Here is a 22,757-nt window from a genome sequence, read left to right as displayed (position 1 = left end):
CTCTCTCTCTCTCTCTCTCTCTCTCTCTCTCTCTCTCTCTCTCTCTCTCTCTCTCTCTCTCTCTCTCTCTCTCTCTGTAGGGGGCGTGATCGCACAGTCTGCAGATGGAGCGAGAGAGCTCATCAATCTTATGAAATACTTTATGAACAGTATGTCTAATACATATTTGAATCATTTAGAAATGTAAAGCTAAATACGCTCATACTTATACTCCAGACAATGTTTTAAAAGTACAGTGGAAAATGGAAAAAAAGAAAAAAATGCAGCAGGATAAAGGGGTGAACTAAAATAAGCTTGTCCAGTGATTTGCTGTCACCTCGTGTCCATAGTTGTTACCGCTGATGCTTATGTGGCGTTGAGTTTGTAATGCATGTACCATAGCTAGGCTACGTAATCCCATATTATATTATGCGTGTTGAATATGGGATACTCAACACACATAAAATAAAATGTACATATGTTTTTCATTTTATTTATTTATTATTTATTGATAGCTATCATATATTGCCAAAATATGATGTATCGAGTATATACTCATATAGCCTGATAATATAGCTTGCAATGGCAAAAGATTATTTTAACGAAGTAGCCTAGGATAAATATGGTTTGGAATGCTTGGCATCTTGCTCTGCAGATTCTGAACAAACTCTCCGGAGCATCGCGGGGCATGTGGTGCTCCTGCATTCCACCGGGATGGGAGACCTCGGCCCGCTTCACGCTCCATGCTACCGCATGAAAGAGCTGTCCCCTGGCCTGGGCAGCTGCCCTGTCGAGCAATGGGGGTCAAGCCGTGTGTCCTTCGGAGTGTGGGAAAATGACTCACTTATAGAAGTTAAAAGTGTTCTTTTTTTTTTTTTTTTTACCTCTCTGCGTCCAGTGAGGTATACCCGAGGTGGTCATCTCGCTGGACGCAGAGAAAGCTTTTGATGGGGTTGAGTGGGATTATCTATTCATGTGTAAAGAAATTTGGTTATGGTCCAAATTTTATTTCATGGATTCAACTCCTTTATAGCTCACCCAAGGCCTCTGTGTGACAAATTGGTAGGCAATCACAGTACTTCACTCTGTCAAGAGGGACCCGTCAGGGATCAGTCCACTGTTATTTGCCCTGGCCATAGAGCCCTTATCCATCACAGTCAAATCATTGCCATCAATAAGTGGACTTGTTAGAGGAGGAGAAGAACATTGACTAAGCCTATATGCTGTAAACTGAACTTAAGTAAAAGTGAATGTTACCCTGTTAATAACTTGGCTCTTCAAATCCAGGATAATGTTTTACCCTTTAAAATGTCTAGAAACGGCTTTAAATATTTGGGCATCAACATCACAAGAGATATGAAAAACATTTACCAGGAAAATGTTGCTCCTCTACTAGTTAAAGTAAAATTAGATCTAAAGAAATGGAGATCACTTCACTTGTCCTTGGCAGGAAAAGTGAATTGCATTAAGATGGGTGTGCTCCCCAAATTCCTCTGTTCCAATGTATCCCACTTTTCCTATCTAGATCTTTCTTTGAATGTATTGATGGTGCTTTTATTTCTTATATTGAATGGTAAGATTCCTAGGGTACGTATAGATCTCCTACAGAGACCTAAATACAGGGAGGCCTAGCTCTTCCTAATCTTTTCTATTACTATGTGGCTGCACATGTTCAAAAAATAATGTTTTGGCTTCATACGACAGATACAGACGAGTGCCACTACGAAGCTACTTTGTGCACCTCAAGATCTCTCATGGCTCTGGTCACTTCCAGTCTCCCCCTATCTATTTCCCAGTTCACAAACAACCCAATTGTCATTAATACCCTGAAGATCATGGTTTCAAATTAGACGGTACTTTGGTTTGAAACATATTTTTTGCCTAAGTCCTATATGCAATAACCACCTCTTCCTCCCAGCTAAATTCGATACTAAATTCTCTTTTTGGCGTAGACTAGGCATTTATAAGTTTAAAGATACGTACATAAACCGTGTATACGCAAGCTTGGACATCTTATCACACAAATTTGGCCTTCCCCGATCAAGCTTATTTAGATACTTTCAAGCACGCCGTTTCCTTATGTGTCATGACCCCAACTTTTCAAATGTCTCCTCAGTGTCAGGCTTAGAGTAGGCCTACCCGTTTAATTAAAAAAGGCTTATTTCTAGAATATATGATTGCATTGCTTCTCTTAAAAACATATCCACCACGAAGTTAAGGGCGGACTGGGCAGATGAGTTGTTGGAAGACATGGATGATGACACGTGGAACTGTCTGTGCTGTACAAAGACTCTTGGGCAAAACAAATGATAATACATTTTTAAAGTTCTACACCGGGTTCACTATTCCAAAGCAAGATTAGCTCAATACCCTAATTAAGATGCCAGTTGTGCCAGATGATTTCCAACCCAATGCAGCAGCAGCCATATTTTGTTTGACACAGACCGAAAACATTCTATACTAAGAAAAACCTATAAAACATATTGGCCTTTGTGACACTGATTGCTCGCAGAGGAATATTATTACATTGGATATCAGAAAACCCTCCCAAAGTGTCTTTGTGGATGAGTGGCCTGATGCACTTTATACAAATAGAGAAAATAAAATATTCACTTAGAGGATCAAGGGACAAATTCTACTCCACCTGGGATCCGGTTTTGACATATAGGGAAGCTCAAAACTATACCTGAAAATAACTATGTTAGTTAAAATGTATGCTCAGTGCATTCTGTGCTCATCAACATTACCAATTTAGAAATATTTAACCTAAAAAGTGATTATGAAAAGTGATATTTATGAGGGAAGAGGCTGCAAGCAATGCACGTGCGCACAGTGCCAGAGCAACAAGTCCTTTTGTTAAAGATATTGTGGCCAGAAGCGCAGGAAGAACGAGATGGGAGCCCAGGTGAAGCGGTTATGCAACTTGCGCGCCCCTTACACCGCACGACTACGAGAGTTGCCTTTAATGAACACACACACATGACACACTAAAACACACTCAATATACCTCATTAACATAAATGTCTCGGTGACGGTGTCGGGAACAATTACTCAACCCACACAGCAACGCTAACCCACCCATTACTCCGGGCGTGTACGCATCTGCCTCCTCCTCTGGTCCTTGAACTTTGTGTTTCTTTTGTGGGAATATAAACTCACGTATAGCAGTTAGTTGTCAAACATATTTTCTTAATTCTATTTCTAATTGCTCTAATGGAAGTCCCTTATGGGGCCCTCGAAATGAAGGCATGGGTCAACCCGTAAGTATTTCATGCAAGGTTAGAACGCTCGCCCCAGCAGGTAGCAGCGATGGGCGCCGACCACCCATCGGATGGCGAGACACTCCTTCTCCACCGCGCTGTACCAACCCTCCCGGTCTGATGCTTTCCGGCTCAGGTACAGCACCGGGCGGTCGACCCCCTCCACCCGCTGGGTCAGGACCGCGCCCAACCCCCTATCTGACGCGTCTGTCTGCAGGGAAAAAGGGAGTCAAAGTTAGGAGCACATGGGACCGACTTCCCACAAAGGGCTGTTTTAATAGCCTCAAACGACACCTGACATGGCTCCGACCACTGGACTGTATCTGGGGCCCTCTTACGGTTGAGGTCGGTCAAGGGGCTGGCCAGGTCCGAGAAGTGCGGAACGAACTGCCGGTATTACCCTGCCAGCCCCAAGAACCGTCTCACCTCCTTTTTGGTCCTGGGCTGAAGGGAGGCGGCGACCGCCGCGGTCTTAGCAACCTGTGGCCGGACCTTCACCCCCCCAGGTGGTACCCCAGATACTGGATCTCCCTTCGCCCGATCACGCACTTCCTCGGGTTGGCCGTGAGCCCCGCCCGTCTCAGCGACTGAAGGACGGCCGCCACCTGCCGCACATGCTGCTCCCACGTTCCACTATAGATGACGATGTCATCATTGTAGGCAGCAGCATACGCGGCGTTGGGCCGTAACACCCGGTCCATCAGTCGCTGAAACGTGGCCGGGGCCCCGAACAACCCTAACGGAAGCACCTTGAATTGGTATAGACCGAGCGGAGTGGAGAAGGCTGTTTTTTCCCGGGCTGCTGGAAATAGCGGAATCTGCCAGTAGCCCTTCGTGCAGTCCAGAGTCGTGTAATAGGTGGCCATGCCAAGCCGGTCCACGAGCTCGTCGATCCGAGGCATTGGGTAGGTGTCGAACTTCGAGACCGCGTTCACCCTACGATAGTCTGCACAGAGCCGGACAGCCCCGTTGGCTTCCCCACAAGCACGATGGGACTGCACCAGTCACTGTGAGACTCCTCCACCACGCCCAACTCTAACATGGTTGCCAATTCGCGCCGCACCACATCTTGTTTGTGGACAGGCAGTCTGTAGGGGCGTGTCTGCACCGTTAACCCGGGCTGCGTCTCGATGTCGTGAGCAATTAACGGGGTTAAAGCTCTTCTCTCTCCGGCAGCGTGGACGCAAACGCGACAGGGACCACATCGTTTCACCTCTTAAGGAGGTTGATGTGGTAAACCTGTTTGTTTACGCCCCTGTCCGAACGCAGGTTCTCGCCCCGATCTACCGGAGGGATGGGACCTGGGACTTCCGGCCCGAGCTCTTCTCTCTCCGGCAGCGTCGACGCAAACGCGACAGGGACCACATCGTTCCACCTCTTAAGGAGGTTGATGCGGTAAACCTGTTTGTTTACGCCCCTGTCCGAACACGCTACCTCGTAATCCACGTCCCCGACTCGCCGCGTGACCATGAAGGGCCCTTAACACTTCGCGAGTAATTTGGTGCTAGAGGTGGGCAACAGTACCAGGACTTTGTCCCCCGGGGTGAGATCACGTAATCTAGTCCCTCTGTCGTACAGGCGTCTCTGACTCTCCTGGGCTCGGTGCAAGGGCTCACGTGACAATGTGATTGAAGCATTGCACGCAAGTCCATGACGTACTGGATTTCGTTTTTGCTGTCACTGGACCCCTACTCCCAGTTTTCATTAATGAGGTCCAGGACGCCCAAACATTCATTCACGAGGAGATTCAACCTTTTAAATTGAGAAGAAATACATTTGAATGTAAGGCTAGTAATTAAATTCATCAAGGGGGTTTATTTAAAGCTACAAAAAGAATCCAAACAAAATAATAAATAAAAAATTAAACACAACTCCGACGTCCCCCATCTGGTGGGGGACTAATGACGTCATCGTTTTGCGTCACGCCAAATTTGTACCGGGTGCCAAATTTGTAACGGGCACGTCGTCCATACGTAATCCATTCCAAACCTGCCTTGCAACAGATGATCGCGTCGGCCGTTGCCTGGCAACGGACGATCGCGTCGAATGACGTGAAAGGTTCACGAACATTCGCGAACCTTCAAGCTCGTTCATTCGCACTTGTTCATTGACCGGGACAAGACCGATAACATTGACCTGCTTTAAACACTCAGTTTACTAGCTAAATTTGATTGAACAATTAAATACAATACAAATATCAAGTAAAAACAAGTGCTATCTAGCGATCCGTTATCTGTATTATGTTATTTCGTCTTTGGCAACATGAGCGCGAATGTTTTTTGAAACCTGCATGCCCGGCAACGGACAACCCTTACGCCTCGTTTCCACATAGGCCTACGTACATTCTCGTATGCGATCCAACCGTCTCCGACCGAAAGTCCATTCATTCCTAAGTGATTCTCCGTAATGTCCGATTTTCCTCAGAGACTCCTCCCCTCCGTAAAATTTCTGTCCGGTATGTCCGTAATATACGTTCAAAAAATGTAACTTTCGCCGTTGTTTTACGGAGATACCATATGAAAGTTTTTATGTTTTTCACAAAACATGTAAGTACCTGGCAGGCCAAACTCCTCGCCGATCTCTTTCCAAGCCTGGTTCGTTTTGTTTTTATCTCTGTAGGCTATATGTCGATCCTCATGTTCCAAAGTACCGGTCTCCTAAAAACGGCCATTATCATACGCTCCCCCATCTTTTTACGTATGTGGAAACGAGGCGTTACGCCTCGTTTCCACATACATATTCGTATCCGTGCTTCCGTAAATTTACGGAAGGAGTCGCTAGTGTTTTATGTACGGACATGAATTTATTTACGGACAAAAGATGGGGGAGCGTATGATAATGGCAGTTTTTAGGAGACCGGTACTTTGGAACATGAGGATCGACATATACAGAGATAAAAACAAAACCAACCAGGCTTGGAAAGAGATCGGCGAGGAGTTTGGCCTGCCAGGTACTTACATGTTTTGCGAAAAACATAAAAACTTCCATACGGTATCTCCGTAAAACGACGGCGAAATACGCGGCATATTACAGACATACCAGACAGAAATTTTACGGAGGGGAAGAGTCTCGGAGGAAAAACAGACATTACGGAGAATCACAGAGGAATGAATGGACTTTCGGTCGGAGACGGTTGGATCGCATACGAGAATGTACCTATGTGGAAACGAGGCGTTACGTAATCAGTTGTCCGTTGCCTGGTAACGGACAACTGATGACGTGCCCGGTACAAATTTGGCACCCGGTACAAATTTGCCGTGACAGCGCCGTCGTCCACACGAATCATAACACGAAACCGCATAGGTCCGGAATAGATTTGAAACCACCTCCGAGGGTGGTTTCAGAAATGTGTTGTTTCGGGCGCCGGATTCGCCGGCTCCGTCTGGACGGTCGGCCGAAACGCACAAGACTTATGCCTTTTCTCCAATAAATCGGCTTCGTGTGGACGGGGCCTCAACCTTCCCGAACCTTCCTCCCCTGCTCAATTTGCTCACACCTAGGCTATTGTTCTCTCCCCCACTATTCCTTCCACCCTTTCATCACACCTCGTCTGTACCCTCACCCTCTCTCTCTCTCTTGATAATTCATTTAGCCAAGGGCGTAGGTTTGGTCTGAGCACACACACACACACACACACACACACGCACGCACGCACGCGCACACACACACACACACACACACACACAAACATTAACTGAAATAACGTATGATGCCTGACTTTAACTTTGTTGGATGCATTAGGTAAAACAAGCAAAGATAAAGATTCCGTCGACCTGTTAAATTATAAAACAGGTCCGTCTCAAAAGACTTTCACATTGGTGGTTTAATTTTGATGTAAATGGTGTAACTGTCTCAGAGACAGCCTGGACATTACAGAAATTTAAATATGTATTTACATTAATTGTTTAATATGTATTTATTATTTGTTGAATTCATGATTTTATTCTTTGGTTAAAAATGATTTAAGTTGTACTGTTAAAAATAGATATTGGGTCATTGCTTTGTGTTAAGAGTTTGTTTAAATATCTATCCCAGGGAATTATGGGAAAACGCGCCATCAGAGATATAAAACCAGTCACGGACTCATGGGTTTCAGAAGAAGATGGACTCTGTATTAGGTTTATGGCGCTAACGTTGTCACGGTGTTTTTTCTGTTTATTAAAGTTTGCCGTTTTAGAGAGAGAGAGTTTAAAAGAAAAATAAATATACAAAAAGACATCAGTATGAAGCGTGGCCATTTATTGAACCTATGCAGCTACAAATGGGGTTCAACACTTCTGTACGCTTATTTACGCCAGATCTGAATTGGAACGCCGCTACGAACTCAAACTAAGGCTAACAGTAAGTAAGTATAGATATAGATATTGGAACACAGTGGCTCCCGTCTCGTCCTTCCCGCGCTGCTCGCCACATTATTATTTATCTGCGAGAAATAGTCGTTTTAAGTGGAAACTAATTGAATATTTGCCACGTTGTTGTTGTTCTGAAACGTTTTCTTAACCTGATTACATTTCGGAGCGATTTTGTTATTTTATCAGTAGTAACCACATTCATGCATGCTGGAGGCACAAGAGCGGTCAAGGTGTGCGATAATAATGTATAGCCATATCAAGATCATAATGTGAGCTGTAGCCTACACAACTCAACAAACGTGTGCAAACAAGGCGCGTTCATAACTCGTGAATATTCAAATTTAATTACAACGAAATTACAGCCGCCCGATCCGAGACACGTAACTGCATCTATTGCTCTGTATAAAAGCGTCTCGGTTCACACCTACTTGTTTCTATCTCTCATTAATTATGTCTCTCTCTTTCTCAATCACTCGCTGGCTGCCTCCCCACCAGCCGAGAGGTCACACAGCTACGCCCCCGCTCTGTATCGCCTCACCACACAGCTCTGCCCCTGCGTGTGTGTGTGTGTGTGAGAGTGTTGCAGTGTGTTAGTCGGACCGGGACGGCTTCAGCATGCGAAAAGAGAGCCCGTTGCTGAGGTGGCTCCGCTGGATTGTTGCTGTAGCTGCTGTTTTGCTGGTGGGCTTTGTCATAGGTGAGTTAATGACGGGATTAAGTGGAGCTGAGAGTTTAAAGATGTATACTTTGATGTAATTTGATGAAAGCAATCATAGCTAAATAATAATAATTAAATGTTGTATCTTTGTTGTTTCTCAAGAGGGGCATTCCATTAATGTTCTGTTTTGGATACAATGATTCATTGATACTATATTCATACTCTTACACCATCAAGGTTGGGGAACCCTGATTTCTTCAGAACAATAATGTTGACATTAAATGTTTAGTGTGTGTGTGTGTGTGTGTGTGTGTGTGTGTGTGTGTGTGTGTGTGTGTGTGTGTGTGTGTGTGTGTGTGTGTGTGTGGGTGTGTGTGTGTGTGTGTGTGTGTGTGTGTGTGTGTGTGTGTGTGTGTGTGTGTGTGTGTGTGTGTGTGTGTGTGTGTGTGTGCGTGTGCGTGTGTGCGTGTTTGTGTGCAGCTATAATGCCACTGGGCTGCAATATTTCCCTTCTCTGTGCTTGCAGCAGGTCCCACAGACCATCTATAAAAATAGTATCATTCTTAACATAACTCCACAGGCATAAGCTACAAGGAACACAAAGATATTGTGTTCCCCCCCAAAACCTAAAACATATGTTGTGGAAATTCTTTATTATAGAGAACAATGCAATGCAGATAAGCAAGAGAACAAGTGTCTCTCCCCAAATTTAAGATTTTTGGGGTGATTACAGTTGCTTAGGGAAATGTTGGACACAGTTGGCAATCCCTCACTGTATGTCCATTTTATATTATCTTGTCATTGGTCAAGTTAACTAAAGCATGTTTGGATATAAGGAGCGAGCCCTGTGGTTGTCCTTGTGGTTATCTTCTGGGAACACATTGTATAGTTTGCATCTGTCATGGACATTTTTATCAAAACTATAATATACAATTATATACAAATTATATTAACCTTGTTTATATAATTACTAGTTAATTTAAAAGGAACTGTATACATTCTGATTGGATCTAAAGATACATTCCTTCCTTTATCTAACTGAGAGGTGTTAAGGGAGTTGGCATTTGCTTTGCCATTGTAGCAACAAATTCTGATACTAAGGCCAGGCCAAACAACTGACTGCTTTGTTGTGTAGATTTCTTTAATTGTCTTGCAGCCTTGCTTGCAGACTTGCAGATATACCCACTTCACCCTTAGTGTATTGCAGTTTATCTCACCTGTAACCTTTGGATAATCTACTCACAATGCAAAGGGTTTCCTATAAAAATCTTTTTAAGCCATTGTCTTACTAAATGTATTCTTAGTAACTTTGCTGCCGTATATTTCCATGATGGTGCTCTTAAATTAAATCCAATATTTTGCTGGCCGAAGTGTCCTAAAAATAAGTTATTCTTCATCTGCATCTTTTTGGCTTTTCTTGCACAAGTGGGACACATACTGTTATTAATCTAAAGCAATACTACTGCATTAATGTTTACACATAACGGTACTATTTCCATCACACATACAGAAATTGTTTTGTTATCCTTTCTAACTAGCTGAGTCTGTCTGTGTGTGCTGTAGGCTGGTTCGCAAGGCCCACGTCTTCACACGTGCAAGGAGATGGGACCTCAAGCCAATACCTGAGGAAGTTCCTTGACGAGATGAAAGCAAGCAACATCAGAGAGCACCTTAGGTACTGGCAAAATACTGAAAGGCCTGCCTCAGGTCTTCTGTAAGAACAATGGCTCTTAACGGAAGCACTTCAACTCCTAAAACAGAATTAGTTGTATTACAATTATGTTTTTTACTCATCATAAAGTTTGAATCGTTGTCAATGGCCATAGTGTTGACCTAGCAAGCGTCCTAACATATGTTACACAGCAGTATGACTTCCTCCTACTACTTAAACACAAAACCAGCTGGAGTCTTATATTAAATGTGTATATATTTCCCCTATGTGTATTATAAAACTGGCTATAATATTTGTATCCCACAAAGGACACGCTAGAGAACTGAGAGCAGACTACCTTGGTGGTACATGGTCATATTACAAGAGGTTTTTTAAGTGAACATATCATTCCATAACAACATTAATTAAACGTCAACATTAATCGACCAAAGCAACCAAATCTCTTTTTCCATGAGCTGTTTATGTATTATTTCTCCCCAGAAAGTTCACCAGACTCCCCCACCTAGCAGGCACCAAGCAGAATTTGGTGTACGCAGAACAAATCCGGGAGGAGTGGCTTAGCTTTGGACTGGACTCAGTTGAACTGGTGCCCTATGACGTCCTGCTGTCGTATCCCAACAAGTCGCAGCCCAACTACATCTCCATTGTGGACCAGCTGGGCAATGAGGTATATGTGCATGGTACTAGGCACAACGATACTTACACATGGGATGCATTGAAATCGTATGTATGCATACGTTTTTCAAAACATTAAAACGCAAAATACATAGACAGGAATGCAGATCAGAATTCACAACACATGATTAATTAGCAGTCAACAACTCTGAGACACAGGCAAGATATGCATGTGTATTATTTAGTGTATTCTGTTAATGTATTGTGTTTAGCATCTTCCGATGTGAGGAGGGTGTACTTCGTTTAGAATAGCAGTATTGTAAGCTTCTATCTATCGCTTGCATTAACTGACGCAAAACAGAAGAGAACCCAAAAGCACCACAAGTAAAACGATCAGGTAAGTTCAAAGGGTGAATCACAAAGGTTACTCAATAAACCGGCATATGTTTTTATGCTATTCTTTTATAACTAATAAGCTGGAATTAATCAGGGCAGGGTAGACAATTGGGAACAGAAATTACGTCTCTGAAATGAAGACAGAGGTGCCTATAACAAAATAAAACAGGATATGACGAAACATTTAAATATACCGCAGAGAGTCCAGAGAGGATGACTCTATTGTAGTCCAAGGGTCTAGCCTCAGAAACACACCTATGATCAGAGGAACAATGACGTATGGTCAGCCCCCCATGTGGTTGACCTTGTCTAACCACGGCCACTCGGTCAAAATCTTTACCTTCTCCACACAGAGAGAAACTGCCACAAATTACTAAGCCAGTGTTAACTATAAACCGTACGAGGATTCATTCTCAACAGGGGTGACTTATGCTATTTCCAGCCCTAGCCGTGGAACAGTCACGTTGTAGTAGAGGATCCAGTCTGTCTGGTAATAATAATAAGGTGACACAAGCGTGTGTGCTCCAGTGTGTGATCAGGCTGTTTACACACCGTAGACACCTGTGCACCCCACTTAGACACACACACACACACCGTTATTTTCCCAATGAAAACCACAGGTGAGCTGTTAAAGAGTGCATGGTCAGTTGGCAAGATAGGGCGTCGGATCACAAAGTGTGTGGACGACTTTGGTGTCTGTGCCTCAATGAGACTGAGTTCTAAGGGTGATAATGTGATTGATGCTTAAAGTCATTATTAAATAGGCAGTTTTTATATTTACTCTTCCAAGGTTCTAAGGCAGAACACTGCAGAATGAGTCACTTCTAATTCCAAGGCAGTCCAGAAAGAGCTTTCATATCAAGACAGATGTTTGAGAGAGCTGTGAGAGTTCACACACCTTTATCTTTCTTTCTGCTCAGTTTGAACAAATAGTCTACATTTTGTTTCTCTTTTGTTTCTCTTTGGCTTGCCTCAACTCACTCCCCTGTCTCCCTGACACTGGAAGACTCATGTGGTTGCTCCCCTCTCTGTCCCAGGTCTTCAACACCTCCCTGGCCGAGCCCGTCCCCGATGGGTATGAAGGTGTTGCTGACATTATACCTCCGTACAGTGCATTCTCTCCCAAAGGACAACCTGAGGTGCCCACACCCACGCACGCACGCACGCACACTCACACACACGCACACACATACACATAACTAACTACAAATACATACACACATACACACATACACACACACATACTCCAATGCGTACACATCCATGCATACACACAAACATATCAATACACACACACACACAGACAAACACATCAATACACACCCACACACACACAGACAAACACATCAATATACACACAGACACTACGATACATTTTTTATATAGTCTGTATTTCCACTGATTACTGAAAATGTCATGGTACAATACATCCAATGGTCTCTCGTCTCTGATCCGTCTCTCTCTGCCTCCCAGGGGGAGTTGGTGTATGTGAACTATGGCCGCACCGAAGACTTTGTCCAGCTCAAGAGAGAGATGGGAATAAATGTAACTGGGAAGATAGTGATCGTGCGCTATGGGAAGATCTTCAGAGGAAACAAGGTAAAACCGCTCAGCGACATCTCATGAATACCAAGCCGATTAAATCCAACACCCAAAACCAAGATACACACATGGATAAACCTCTAAAGATATATAAATAATTGGTTTAATTATGTATTTATGCAGTGTAGCATTTTTAATTGTAAGGTCCATGACATGCTATTTGTTTGTCCTTATAACATTTAAATACCTATACTATACTATACTATACTATACTATACTATACTATACTATACTATACTATACTATATCTGTGTGCATGATACATGTGCATATGTGTGTGTGCTTGGTATACATGAATACCAAACGTGTGTGTGTGTGTGTTTGTTTGTGTGGTCCTCTCTGCCAGGTGAAGAACGCCATGCTAGCAGGAGCCAAGGGCATCATCATGTTCTCGGACCCAGCCGACTACTCCGCCGTCGGGGTGCAGGTATATAACCTCTATTCAAATGTACTGTATCGCCTGTGGCTTATTACAAAGCGAGGAAAAAATGCAGAATTTGCCTCATTTTTGTATATCTACATACTAATAGTGTCTGTGTGTGTGTGCTCAAAGCCCTACCCTGATGGCTGGAACTTACCCGGGGGAGGTGCCCAGAGAGGAAATGTACTAAACCTGAATGGAGCTGGAGACCCCCTCACACCAGGCTACCCTGCTAAAGGTGTGTGTGTGTGTGTGTGTGTGTGTGTGTGTGTGTGTGTGTGTGTGTGTGTGTGTGTGTGTGTGTGTGTGTGTGTGTGTGTGTGTTCATCACCATGTTCGCTGTTACAGAATACACCTACAGATCCAACCTAGAAGACGGGGTGGGTCTCCCCAAGATTCCTGTGCACCCCATTGGTTACCATGATGCCATGCACCTGCTGAAGTACATACACCGTATATTTTCCCTATCCTCTACGTTGAAACTGAAGCCTCCAGTGCTGGCACCGACACAGTGTGTATTACTGTCACCGTAGGAACATGGGAGGAAGGCTGCCACCAAATAACTGGAAAGGAGCCCTGAACGTTTCCTACAGTATCGGACCGGGCTTCACAGACACCTTCAGAACACAGTAAGCACTTATCTGCTGCCTGTCTCTTCATTGTTCGGGATATAATACTTTATAATAAATAATGTCGTTTTTAGCCCATCATTGCGCACAATGTTTGCAATGATGTGCTTATGATGGAATCTCCCTCCATCCCTCTGTCCCTCCGACTCCCTCCTTCCCGCTCTCTCCCTCCCTCCCTCCCTCCCTCCAATCACATTGTTAGTCCAGTTCAGCCTCAATGATCAGCTGGCCAGTAGCCAGTAAGAGCATAGAGGGCCTTGTATGTCCTGTGTATGTCTGCCCATAATATAAACGCATTTGCTAACACAAGCTCTCTCACACAATGTCAGAGAGAGAGAGAGAGTGTGTGTGTGTGTGTGTGTGTGTGTGTGTGTGTGTGTGTGTGTGTGTGTGTGTGTGTGTGTGTGTGTGTGTGTGTGTGTGTGTGTGTGTGTGTGTGTGTGTGTGTGTGTGTGTGTGTGTGTGGGGGGGAGATAAATGCTAAAGAATGAGGGCTCCTTTTGTGTTCCCTGGTGTAGAGTTACTGAAGAGCCAACCCCCCCTCTAATAACAACAAGCGGTATATAGGGCACGGCCCTGCTGGTGATGAAACAAATCCAACTCACTGTTATCGCTCCACGTCTCTCTGCATGTCTGGTAGATCAGGGGTTCTGAACCAGCTGGCCGCAGAGATTTACCATAGGCCACCGGGCCGTAGAGATGAATAAATAAAGCTTGAAAAGAAATAAATAAATATATTTTACATGCTTATTGCATACTGCTAACTGATGATGGACAAGCTCACCGTTTTAAGTGTTATTGGCAGTATATCACAGTGGTGTTGTTTGACAGTTATTGTTACAGTTTGCATTAGCGACCCCTGCTGGTTAGTCAGGGCGCTATTTTTTTAATTAATACAATAAACAAATGTGCATACTGGCTTTACTGGGGCACCTCAATTAAGGTTATGGAAACCTGTGTTAGAGAACACACTCTCTCCCTCTGTCTCTTTCTCTCTCGCCCAGTGTTTTGCCTTTGGAACATTACTTGGGAATGATTATACGTAGAAAAAGAATTGTCCAATTGTAGTAGTTTATTCAGCTGGAGGCACTTGTTGCAACAATGTGGTAATCATATATTCTTAACAATATCTCTTTTGTCCACAACAGGAAAGTGCGCATGAACATCCACACCAATAACCAGGTGACCAGGATCTACAACGTGATTGGTCGGATCAGAGGAGCTCAGGAACCAGGTACGACGCAAGCCCCCAATCCAGCCTTTTTATGTTGAGAGAAATTAAGACATTCTTTTTCTGACTCATTATTATATTGTCCTCAACTGTATGTTCTGTGTGTCTGAATGTTCAACATGAAACATAGCACGATGAGGCAGAATCTTCCAATACAGCGAGTCAGGTGTTCAGGGAGTGAGCAGGCATGCATGAGCATCAGTGATGAGGATGTTATTATCTTAATAAGGACCCCTAACCTAACTGTGCCTCTGGGTGGTCCACAGACCGCTACGTCATCCTGGGGGGGCACCGGGACGCCTGGGTGTTTGGCGCGATCGACCCGATGTCCGGTGCAGCCGTGGTCCATGAAACCGTCCGGAGTGCCGGGAAACTGCTCAGCAATGGTGGGTGTCAGTAGGGCTGTGTCTCTGTGGGTCATAGTGTGTGCAACAGTGGAAGCACATATTGTGTGTGATTGGTTAAATTGTATAGAAGTTATAATGACACTGTGTGTGTGCGTGTGTGTGTGTGTGTGTGTGTGTGTGTGTGTGTGTGTGTGTGTGTGTGTGTGTGTGTGTGTGTGTGTGTGTGTGTGTGTGTGTGTGTGTGTGTGTAGGTTGGAGGCCTAGGAGAACTATCATATTTGCCAGTTGGGATGCAGAGGAGTTTGGACTGCTGGGATCAACCGAATGGGCCGAGGTAACACACACATGCACGTACGCACACACACACAAAGGGAATGAGACAGACGAATACACACTCAAAAAACGTGCACACACACACACACACGTGTATGTAAACACATACACACACACACGTAAATATTCCCTTTTGACAGGACAATGCCAAGTTGTTACAAGAGAGAGCAGTGGCCTACATCAATGCTGACTCTGCCATAGAAGGTGTGTGCGTGTGTTTGTGTGCGTGTGTTTGGCTTGTGTTCAGATATATGCACACACATGTTCGTAATAAATGTCGCTCAGATCTGTAATAATAATCCCTTTTTGGTGTGTGTTTTTCCTTACAGGTATGTATACACTTAGGGTAGACTGTACTCCATCGCTACACACCCTGGTATATGACCTAACAAAACAGGTGAACACGCACGCAAACGCACACATACACACACATATACACATACATTATATCCTTAGGGCCCATGTCCACATAGCTTATTTTTTATGAGTTCCTTTCTTCAAAGTGGAGAGAGAGTATGTGGCAAAAAGGTTCAGCTTTTTGAGACTTTTCAGATTATAACTAAACAATGTTTCTTTTTTCCCAGTCAACCAATGACAGATTATGTCAATTAAGAAATTAGTAGATTGTTGCATATAAATGATTGACTCTACAGTCAAGGTAATTTCACAAATCAAACCTCATATTTGGGTCTGCATATGCTGCTTATCCATCATGGATGCATAACAAGTAATCACTACAATGTTGAGCTAGGCACTAAAGAGCTAAGCTGACATGGCTAGCTTTCAAAGATACAGTTTACAAAACTCAGAGATGCAGCTGTACTGAGCGACCACCCCAGACAGTGTTTCCCAGCGCCATGCCGGGGCCTATCTGCCAGAAAAACAAACCATGTTGACATGGGCCATTCAGGGGGGGGGAGGGGATTCAGTGCATTGTGGTCTTTACTTCTGTTGGTTCTAACCTTTTCAATTTCCTCCACGTGTTGCTTGCTCTCCTGCCCATGTTCTGCTCTAGATAGCCAGCCCAGAGGAGGGAGAGGAGGGAGTGTCTCTCTATGACAGCTGGCACAAGAGAGACAACTGGACTAGTGACCGCGATGCCCCCAGGTGATCTACTAACTCACGCATGTTACCGTTCTTGTGTGTTTGTGTGTGTTCCTATGTGTGTGTGTGTGTGTGGAGATTGGTGTGCGTATCAAAGTGTCAGTCTGTCTGTCTCTGTCCGTCCATCCTCACCCTGTGTCTTCCCTCCAGGATCAGTAAGCTAGGTTCAGGCAGTGACTTCGAGGCCTACTTCATCCGGCTGGGCATCGCTGCTGGTCGAGCCAGATACACCAAGGATCGGGTGAGAGAGAGGCAGAGAGCATGGCCCTACAGACTGTGTACATACTGTATACTGTATACATAACAGCATGAAAACATTTCATAATCCAAATGATCCTCCATGATAATAAGGTGTGTGTGCATGTGCGTGTGTGCGTCTAGAAGACGGAGCGATACAGCAGTTACCCAGTCTATCACAGTGTGTACGAGACCTTTGAGCTTGTGGAGCGGTTCTACGACCCCACCTTCAGAAGGCTTCAGGCGGTGGCACAGGTTCGGGGCGGGCTCATATTCCGGCTGGCGGATTCCCAGCTTCTCCCCCTGGACGCTAACGAATACGCAGGGTCTCTGAGGAGGTATGTGCTGAGCATCGCCGAGCGCGCAGAGAAGCACCCTGAGGAGATGAAGATGTACAGAGTCACATTTGGTAGGTCGTCAAACGTAACTCCTTTTATCTTTGCTTAAGTGTGGGGTTAACAATCCAATAAGTATCCTCCTAACATTAAGTAATCCTAAACTCCGACATAATACGTAATAGGATTTCCACATTTGAAGAAATATGGATGTTTTTTATTCAAAGTTTAGGTATTGTTTGAATAACAGTGACATGTGTTTGGAGTTGTTTGAATAAGCAGGATCAAACAGTGTGATATGTTTCTGTTGCATTGTTGTTTGTCTTGCAGATGCATTGTTTTCTGCGGAGGAGAATTTTACTATTGCGGCAAGAGATTTCCATGTACGACTGCAGAACCTCAACAGAGCAGAGTGAGTATTTGTGTGTGTGTGTGTGTGTGTGTGTGTGTGTGTGTGTGTGTGTGTGTGTGTGTGTGTGTGTGTGTGTGTGTGTGTGTGTGTGTGTGTGTGTGTGTGTGTGTGTGTGTGTGTGTGTGTATAATGCTTGTGTCCAGTGTTGCCACAGTTACCTTGAAAAAGTAATCGGATTACTGATTAATAGTTACTCCTTAAAGGTTGTATAGGTGATTTGCTTTTTTGGCCATTTTTGCAAAATTACTTGAAATCCTTATCATAACCCGCTTACAGCCACTGAGTTAGAAGTACTGACATGAAAATTAAACAAGTCAATCATCTGTGGAACGGGCAGGGCTCGAAAAACTCCAGCCAATCATTTCCATTGCCACCGAGTTGCATTGGACAGTAAGTACGTCAATCAAACGGTCGTACTGCACTCCCCCGCGCCCCGCGCGCGACCCCTTCGTGCAGTACTCGTGACCCAGAGCTCGTGACCCAGAGCAAGCTCCTGTTTTTTGTTATCCTGCGGTAGCTACTGGAACTAGTTAATCCACATTTGGACCTAGCAGTAGAAGACAATTTCCATGGCAGACAAGACGCCACCATCCCCACCACCACCACCACCACCAGCAAAGAGAAGGAAAACTCTTTTTCAGAGAGTAATTGATAATAAAAACGCTGAAAGAGAAAAACTGAAATCAAGAATAATCCTAGGCGCTGCTTTCGAACGTTGGCGGCAACTGAAGGACGAGAAGGGTCTAAAAACCGATGCTTGTGTGGCGGTTGACCTAGTTTCAAAGTTTATACCGTTTATACTCGGTAATACCGGTGTGGAGACGAGTGTATTACTCGGTGTGAAAATGTCCACACCGCGGCAACCCTAGTGAAAACCAGGACTTCCAATACAATTATATGAAAAAAACATACATTTTCTAAAAATAGTAACTATTTATGTGACCGTTTAATGTTTATAACATCTGGTCCAACCATTGCAGCGAGAACGTATTCTCAGCAGGGGGTGCTGGGGAAAAAAAAAACTCAGCCTGCACTAGACTCGCAACTCGTTACATTGATAAAAAAAGATGTATAGCAGCGCAGCTCAATTACACCAGTGCATGCGCGGACAGTTGAAAATCGATCGTTCACATCCAGCTGCTCACAGAACAAGTTTAGCGCACCACCGCTACCCTCACACTTTTTCATATAACCTTTTTTCAGCACTAGGTCATATGAGCATTAAATAAATGCTGCGTCTCAAAATGCCTTGGACAGCGCGAGGATGACTCGCTTTGCCACGGGCCGAAACAGTTCGGAGCGACCACAGCCAGAGCGAACACAGCGGGGCAGAGGAGTGTCAGGAATAGTCTTTGGTGTACACATCAGTACGGCCTATTTGCACTACTGTTTAGTGGCAATGCAGTGTTTTATTCGATGCCTTTTTATTTTCGTATATTATTTCAATGAATACAATTTATTTATTCATAAAAAACGGATCTGGTCTTCAAATCTTTTTTCCAAATATAGGTCGTCTTACAATGGGGTTTGTGTTTATATTCGGACCAATACGGTACAGCGGGCGCTCACATGACGTTAAGCATTTCCTGGTGCATAATGTGACGCTTCAGAACCTAAAATCCCGTTTCTCCCCGTTGACACGACAACGCATAACCGGCGTTTTCAGAAATCTCCACTTTGGCCGGAATTTTTAGAAATGATCGTTTTCTGTGATAAGACAGGGCCTCGGACAGGGGGTGTTGCAGCACCCCCAGCACTCCTACTTCCCGCGGTACTGGGTGCAATTTACAGCTGAATGTAGTGCCATGTTGTTAAACGAAAACCTAAGCTAGCCTGGCTCGCTCTCGCGCATCTCTGTTCGCGCTCGTGCATGATTGCGCGTCCAGGTACTTGGAATGGGTGGAGTCAGAGTCAGCGTTGAAGGAGAGGGGGTAGGACCATTTGAGTTGTGTATTTTCAAAATCTGCTGGCGTTTCGCAAATCACCTACCCAACCTTTAAAATAGTAACTTAGTTACTTTACTGATTACTTGATTTAAAAGTAACTAAGTTAGATTACAAGTTACTTTATGAGTTACATTTAGCTGCGACAACACCCCCTGCCGCCTCAAAATGAAAATTACAACCGGTTTTGCTAATACTAGCCCCCCCCCCCCTCCTGTCAACAATTGTTCTCCCCCCCGATCAACAACTGGTCTTCCACCCCGGTCAACAATTCTGTGCAGGGGGCTGGTAGGGGGAATTCGGGGGGGCCCATCAGTACCTCTTGTATACAGGGACCAGAATTTGGTGCACACACTGACACACGGCTTTCAACCGCTTCCACCAACTTTTAATGCTTAGACAAAATATCACCGCACGCTTTACGGGGCGATCATCACATACACACACGCGCACACGCACGCAGCACCGCGCGACTAATTCCGCCGCTAATAACAACTGGTGAGGCGGACTCTGGAGGGTCAAGGTCGACACTCGCCTCTGATAGATTGACGTCTTTGGAGACTTACCCTTCACACACACTCTCACACAAACAGGCAGACAGACAGTCAGACAGACACACGCACATACACACCACTCCATCGCTCTCAACGCCATTCGCTGATCCGGTAAAAAAATAAGAAAAATAGTAACGCACAGTGGCTTTGATGAGTAACTTTAATCTGATTACTGGTTTGGAAATAGTAACGCGTTAGAGGCATCGCTGCTTGTGTCAGGCAAGTTGTGTGATTTGCTGCTGTGTGGACAGGAGATATGGAGATGGTTGAACAAGTGCGTACATGTGTGTTCCAGCTCACTGCAGGTACGCATGGTGAATGACCAGCTCATGTACCTGGAAAGAGCTTTCATAGACCCCCTGGGCCTCCCTGGCAGACCCTTCTACAGGTCGGTCCCAACCAACATGGTTCCAGTACGCTGAGCCTTTGGTCTACTCTGAGCTTAGCCAGTGCCAAATACTTCTTCCTCGTCGCAACTGAAAATGTTTTCTATGTAATTTATAATATCAAGATTTACTGTATGTTATTTTTATTGATAGTAATTATGCCATGTTCTTTTATCTAAACAAATTGAGAGTTTAGGTTAAAAAAAATATTGTACAAATAAAGTTCCTTTCTCTCTTTTCCAGGCATCTGATCTTTGCTCCCAGCAGCCATAACAAATATGCAGGCGAGTCTTTCCCAGGCATCTATGATGCCTTGTTCGACATTGAGAGTTCAGCCAATCAGCAGCAGGCGTGGCAGGAAGTCAAGCGTCAAATCAGCATTGCGGCCTTCACCGTCCACGCAGCAGCCATGACACTCACACAACCTGCCTGAGAGAGAGTGAGAGTGAGAGTGAGAGAGAGAGAAAGAGAGAGAGATATTCTTAACACATGTCATTCAGCAAAAACCAGAGACATCCTGGACAATACGCCTCCTGGAATAGTGCTACATCCATCAGCACCATCAAGGACAGATCTTGTTATGCCACATCTTGTCACGACACAGAACGGGAATCAATAGCAGATCAAAAAGGGTTTATTTCCATACAGTCCAGCGGGCAAATCAGATTCCAGGTACAGGCAGGGTTCGTAAACGGGCAGGCAGGCAGACAGATACTGACGGACAGCTACAGGCAAGAGATCCAAAAACTGATAGGCAGAAGGCTTAATCCAAACAGGCAGGGTTCAAAACCGGGAAGAACAGAAACTATAGTCTCTCTTTAAAGAGCTTCACGCTAGTCGCACTCACGTGGCAGTCGGGTAGCAAACAGTACCTAACGTGACGATCTGACAAAGTGAGCAGAAAGGGCAGCGTTTAAATACTCCACCAATCAATGCAAAATGAGGGACAGGTGGACAGAGAAAATGGAGGGCACAAACAAAAAGGCAGGAAGTCGCCCAAATAAGGACATGGGTGTCACCCCGGACACATGACCAACACATGGCTCCAAACATAAACAAAGTCCAGAATTATCACACTCCAACAGGTAGGGGGAGACAAAAACAACAGTCCATGCGAGAATCCTGACACATCTTTAGATTGATATTTTGCACAATCGTAGAACAAAACAAGGAAGGTCTGTGAAACATGTTAATGGTTTTGTTTAAAACCTCTAGTACTTTTGAACAAATAAAATTCCATTCAGAATTGTATGCAAGAACAATGTTGGTGGATTCATGTGATTTAATTAATTAACCTACAGCAGAAGTATCATTCCCATTAACTGTGCTTTGGAGATCTTTAAATAATGAATGATTGTCAACCCCACTAGATGGCTTGTACATCATAAAGCTGATAAAGTGTTAATACTCCTGGGTCCAACTAATGTAGGGAAGTCATCTAAGGTAGGGTGTCATTAAATGTAGTACAATTTTACTTCATCCAGTTTTTTGCTTGCTTCCATGGCTGCTGGGCAGATTTGCTTTATATCTGGCAACCCAGGGTACTCCGAGAAGAATATATGAATCACTAACACCGGCCCGGAACAAATTTCAAAGGAGAACATACTGGCTGTAGTATTGTTGTGGGAAAGCCAGGATTTCGATTTAACCGGTTTCTCTAATCTCTGACACATGACATAAAAGACAAAATCAGACAACATTTGAGCTATTACCCTCAGGTGGCAGGTTTCAATACCCAGCCCTCTCAAAAAAATAGGACAAAGCAGTCATTCATTCCACAATCCATCAGCTTTTTAAACCAACAACTAGAAAGAAGATTTAATTCTCCTTCTCAGTGGGTCTGACAAGGGAACACAATATTTTCTTACATGACTTTTTCTTTTACCTATTGTATATATTTATTCTGATGGCATGTGGAATACTGGCCACTATGCACTTGCGATCTGTAGCCAGGGGATTCTGTTTTGATGTCATGTCTGTCTAAAGTCTAATGTCCTTATATGTTTCCTTGTATTACGTGGGAAAAAAGATTTTGGGGTCTTGTTTAACGGTCATGTGTCTCTGTCTCATTTACTGAGAAAAAAAAATCCCCAAGGGGACAATAAATGATCTATATATCTATCTATCTAACTGTCTACTATGGTAACTTTATGATTTAGTAGCGTACATTTTTACTTAATGCACCATTAAACCAGAAGGCTTTCAAATAAATGCATATCTCATATCAATCTACCTAGCTTTAAGTTCAACCTATGAACTTAAAGTTAGGGTTGGCAATTTATTGTTTTAGC

At 44.2% G+C, this 22,757-nt stretch overlaps 1 protein-coding gene across 2 annotated transcripts; it reads left to right on the top strand.

Moving 5' to 3' along the window:
* The first annotated feature begins 7,253 nt into the window (after positions 1-7,253).
* naalad2 (N-acetylated alpha-linked acidic dipeptidase 2) lies at positions 7,254-22,601 on the top strand. 2 transcript variants are annotated; one of them, XM_030381924.1, is made up of 21 exons: positions 7,254-7,580; positions 8,087-8,288; positions 9,813-9,924; positions 10,402-10,588; positions 11,970-12,071; positions 12,406-12,531; positions 12,881-12,961; positions 13,088-13,193; positions 13,304-13,397; positions 13,489-13,584; positions 14,733-14,818; positions 15,082-15,201; positions 15,414-15,496; positions 15,636-15,699; positions 15,825-15,892; positions 16,511-16,602; positions 16,750-16,840; positions 16,981-17,245; positions 17,502-17,583; positions 20,376-20,468; positions 20,710-22,601. In XM_030381924.1, exons 2-21 carry the CDS (start codon positions 8,207-8,209, stop codon positions 20,897-20,899), a joined length of 2,220 nt encoding a protein of 739 aa, XP_030237784.1. In that variant the 5' UTR covers positions 7,254-7,580; positions 8,087-8,206; the 3' UTR covers positions 20,900-22,601. The 2 variants fall into 2 exon arrangements, with proteins under 2 accessions (XP_030237784.1, XP_030237785.1); XM_030381925.1 differs by having other exon boundaries at positions 7,254-7,584.
* Positions 22,602-22,757: the final 156 nt, after the last annotated feature.

The sequence above is a fragment of the Gadus morhua genome, chromosome 16 (genome assembly GCF_902167405.1).
Source record: "Gadus morhua chromosome 16, gadMor3.0, whole genome shotgun sequence".
In the NCBI taxonomy this organism is placed as follows: Eukaryota; Metazoa; Chordata; class Actinopteri; order Gadiformes; family Gadidae; genus Gadus; species Gadus morhua.
Note: the sequence above shows the minus strand (reverse complement) of the source record. Positions and strands in the feature narration are given on the sequence as shown.

Coding starts and splice junctions, on each gene's coding strand:
- naalad2 (XM_030381924.1), top strand. CDS start 8,207: ATGCGAAAAGAGAGCCCGTTGCTGAGGTGGCTCCGCTGGATTGTTGCT. Junction 12,532..12,880: donor AGATCTTCAGAGGAAACAAG/GTAAAACCGCTC, acceptor CCTCTCTGCCAG/GTGAAGAACGCCATGCTAGC. Junction 15,700..15,824: donor TGCTGACTCTGCCATAGAAG/GTGTGTGCGTGT, acceptor TTTTCCTTACAG/GTATGTATACACTTAGGGTA.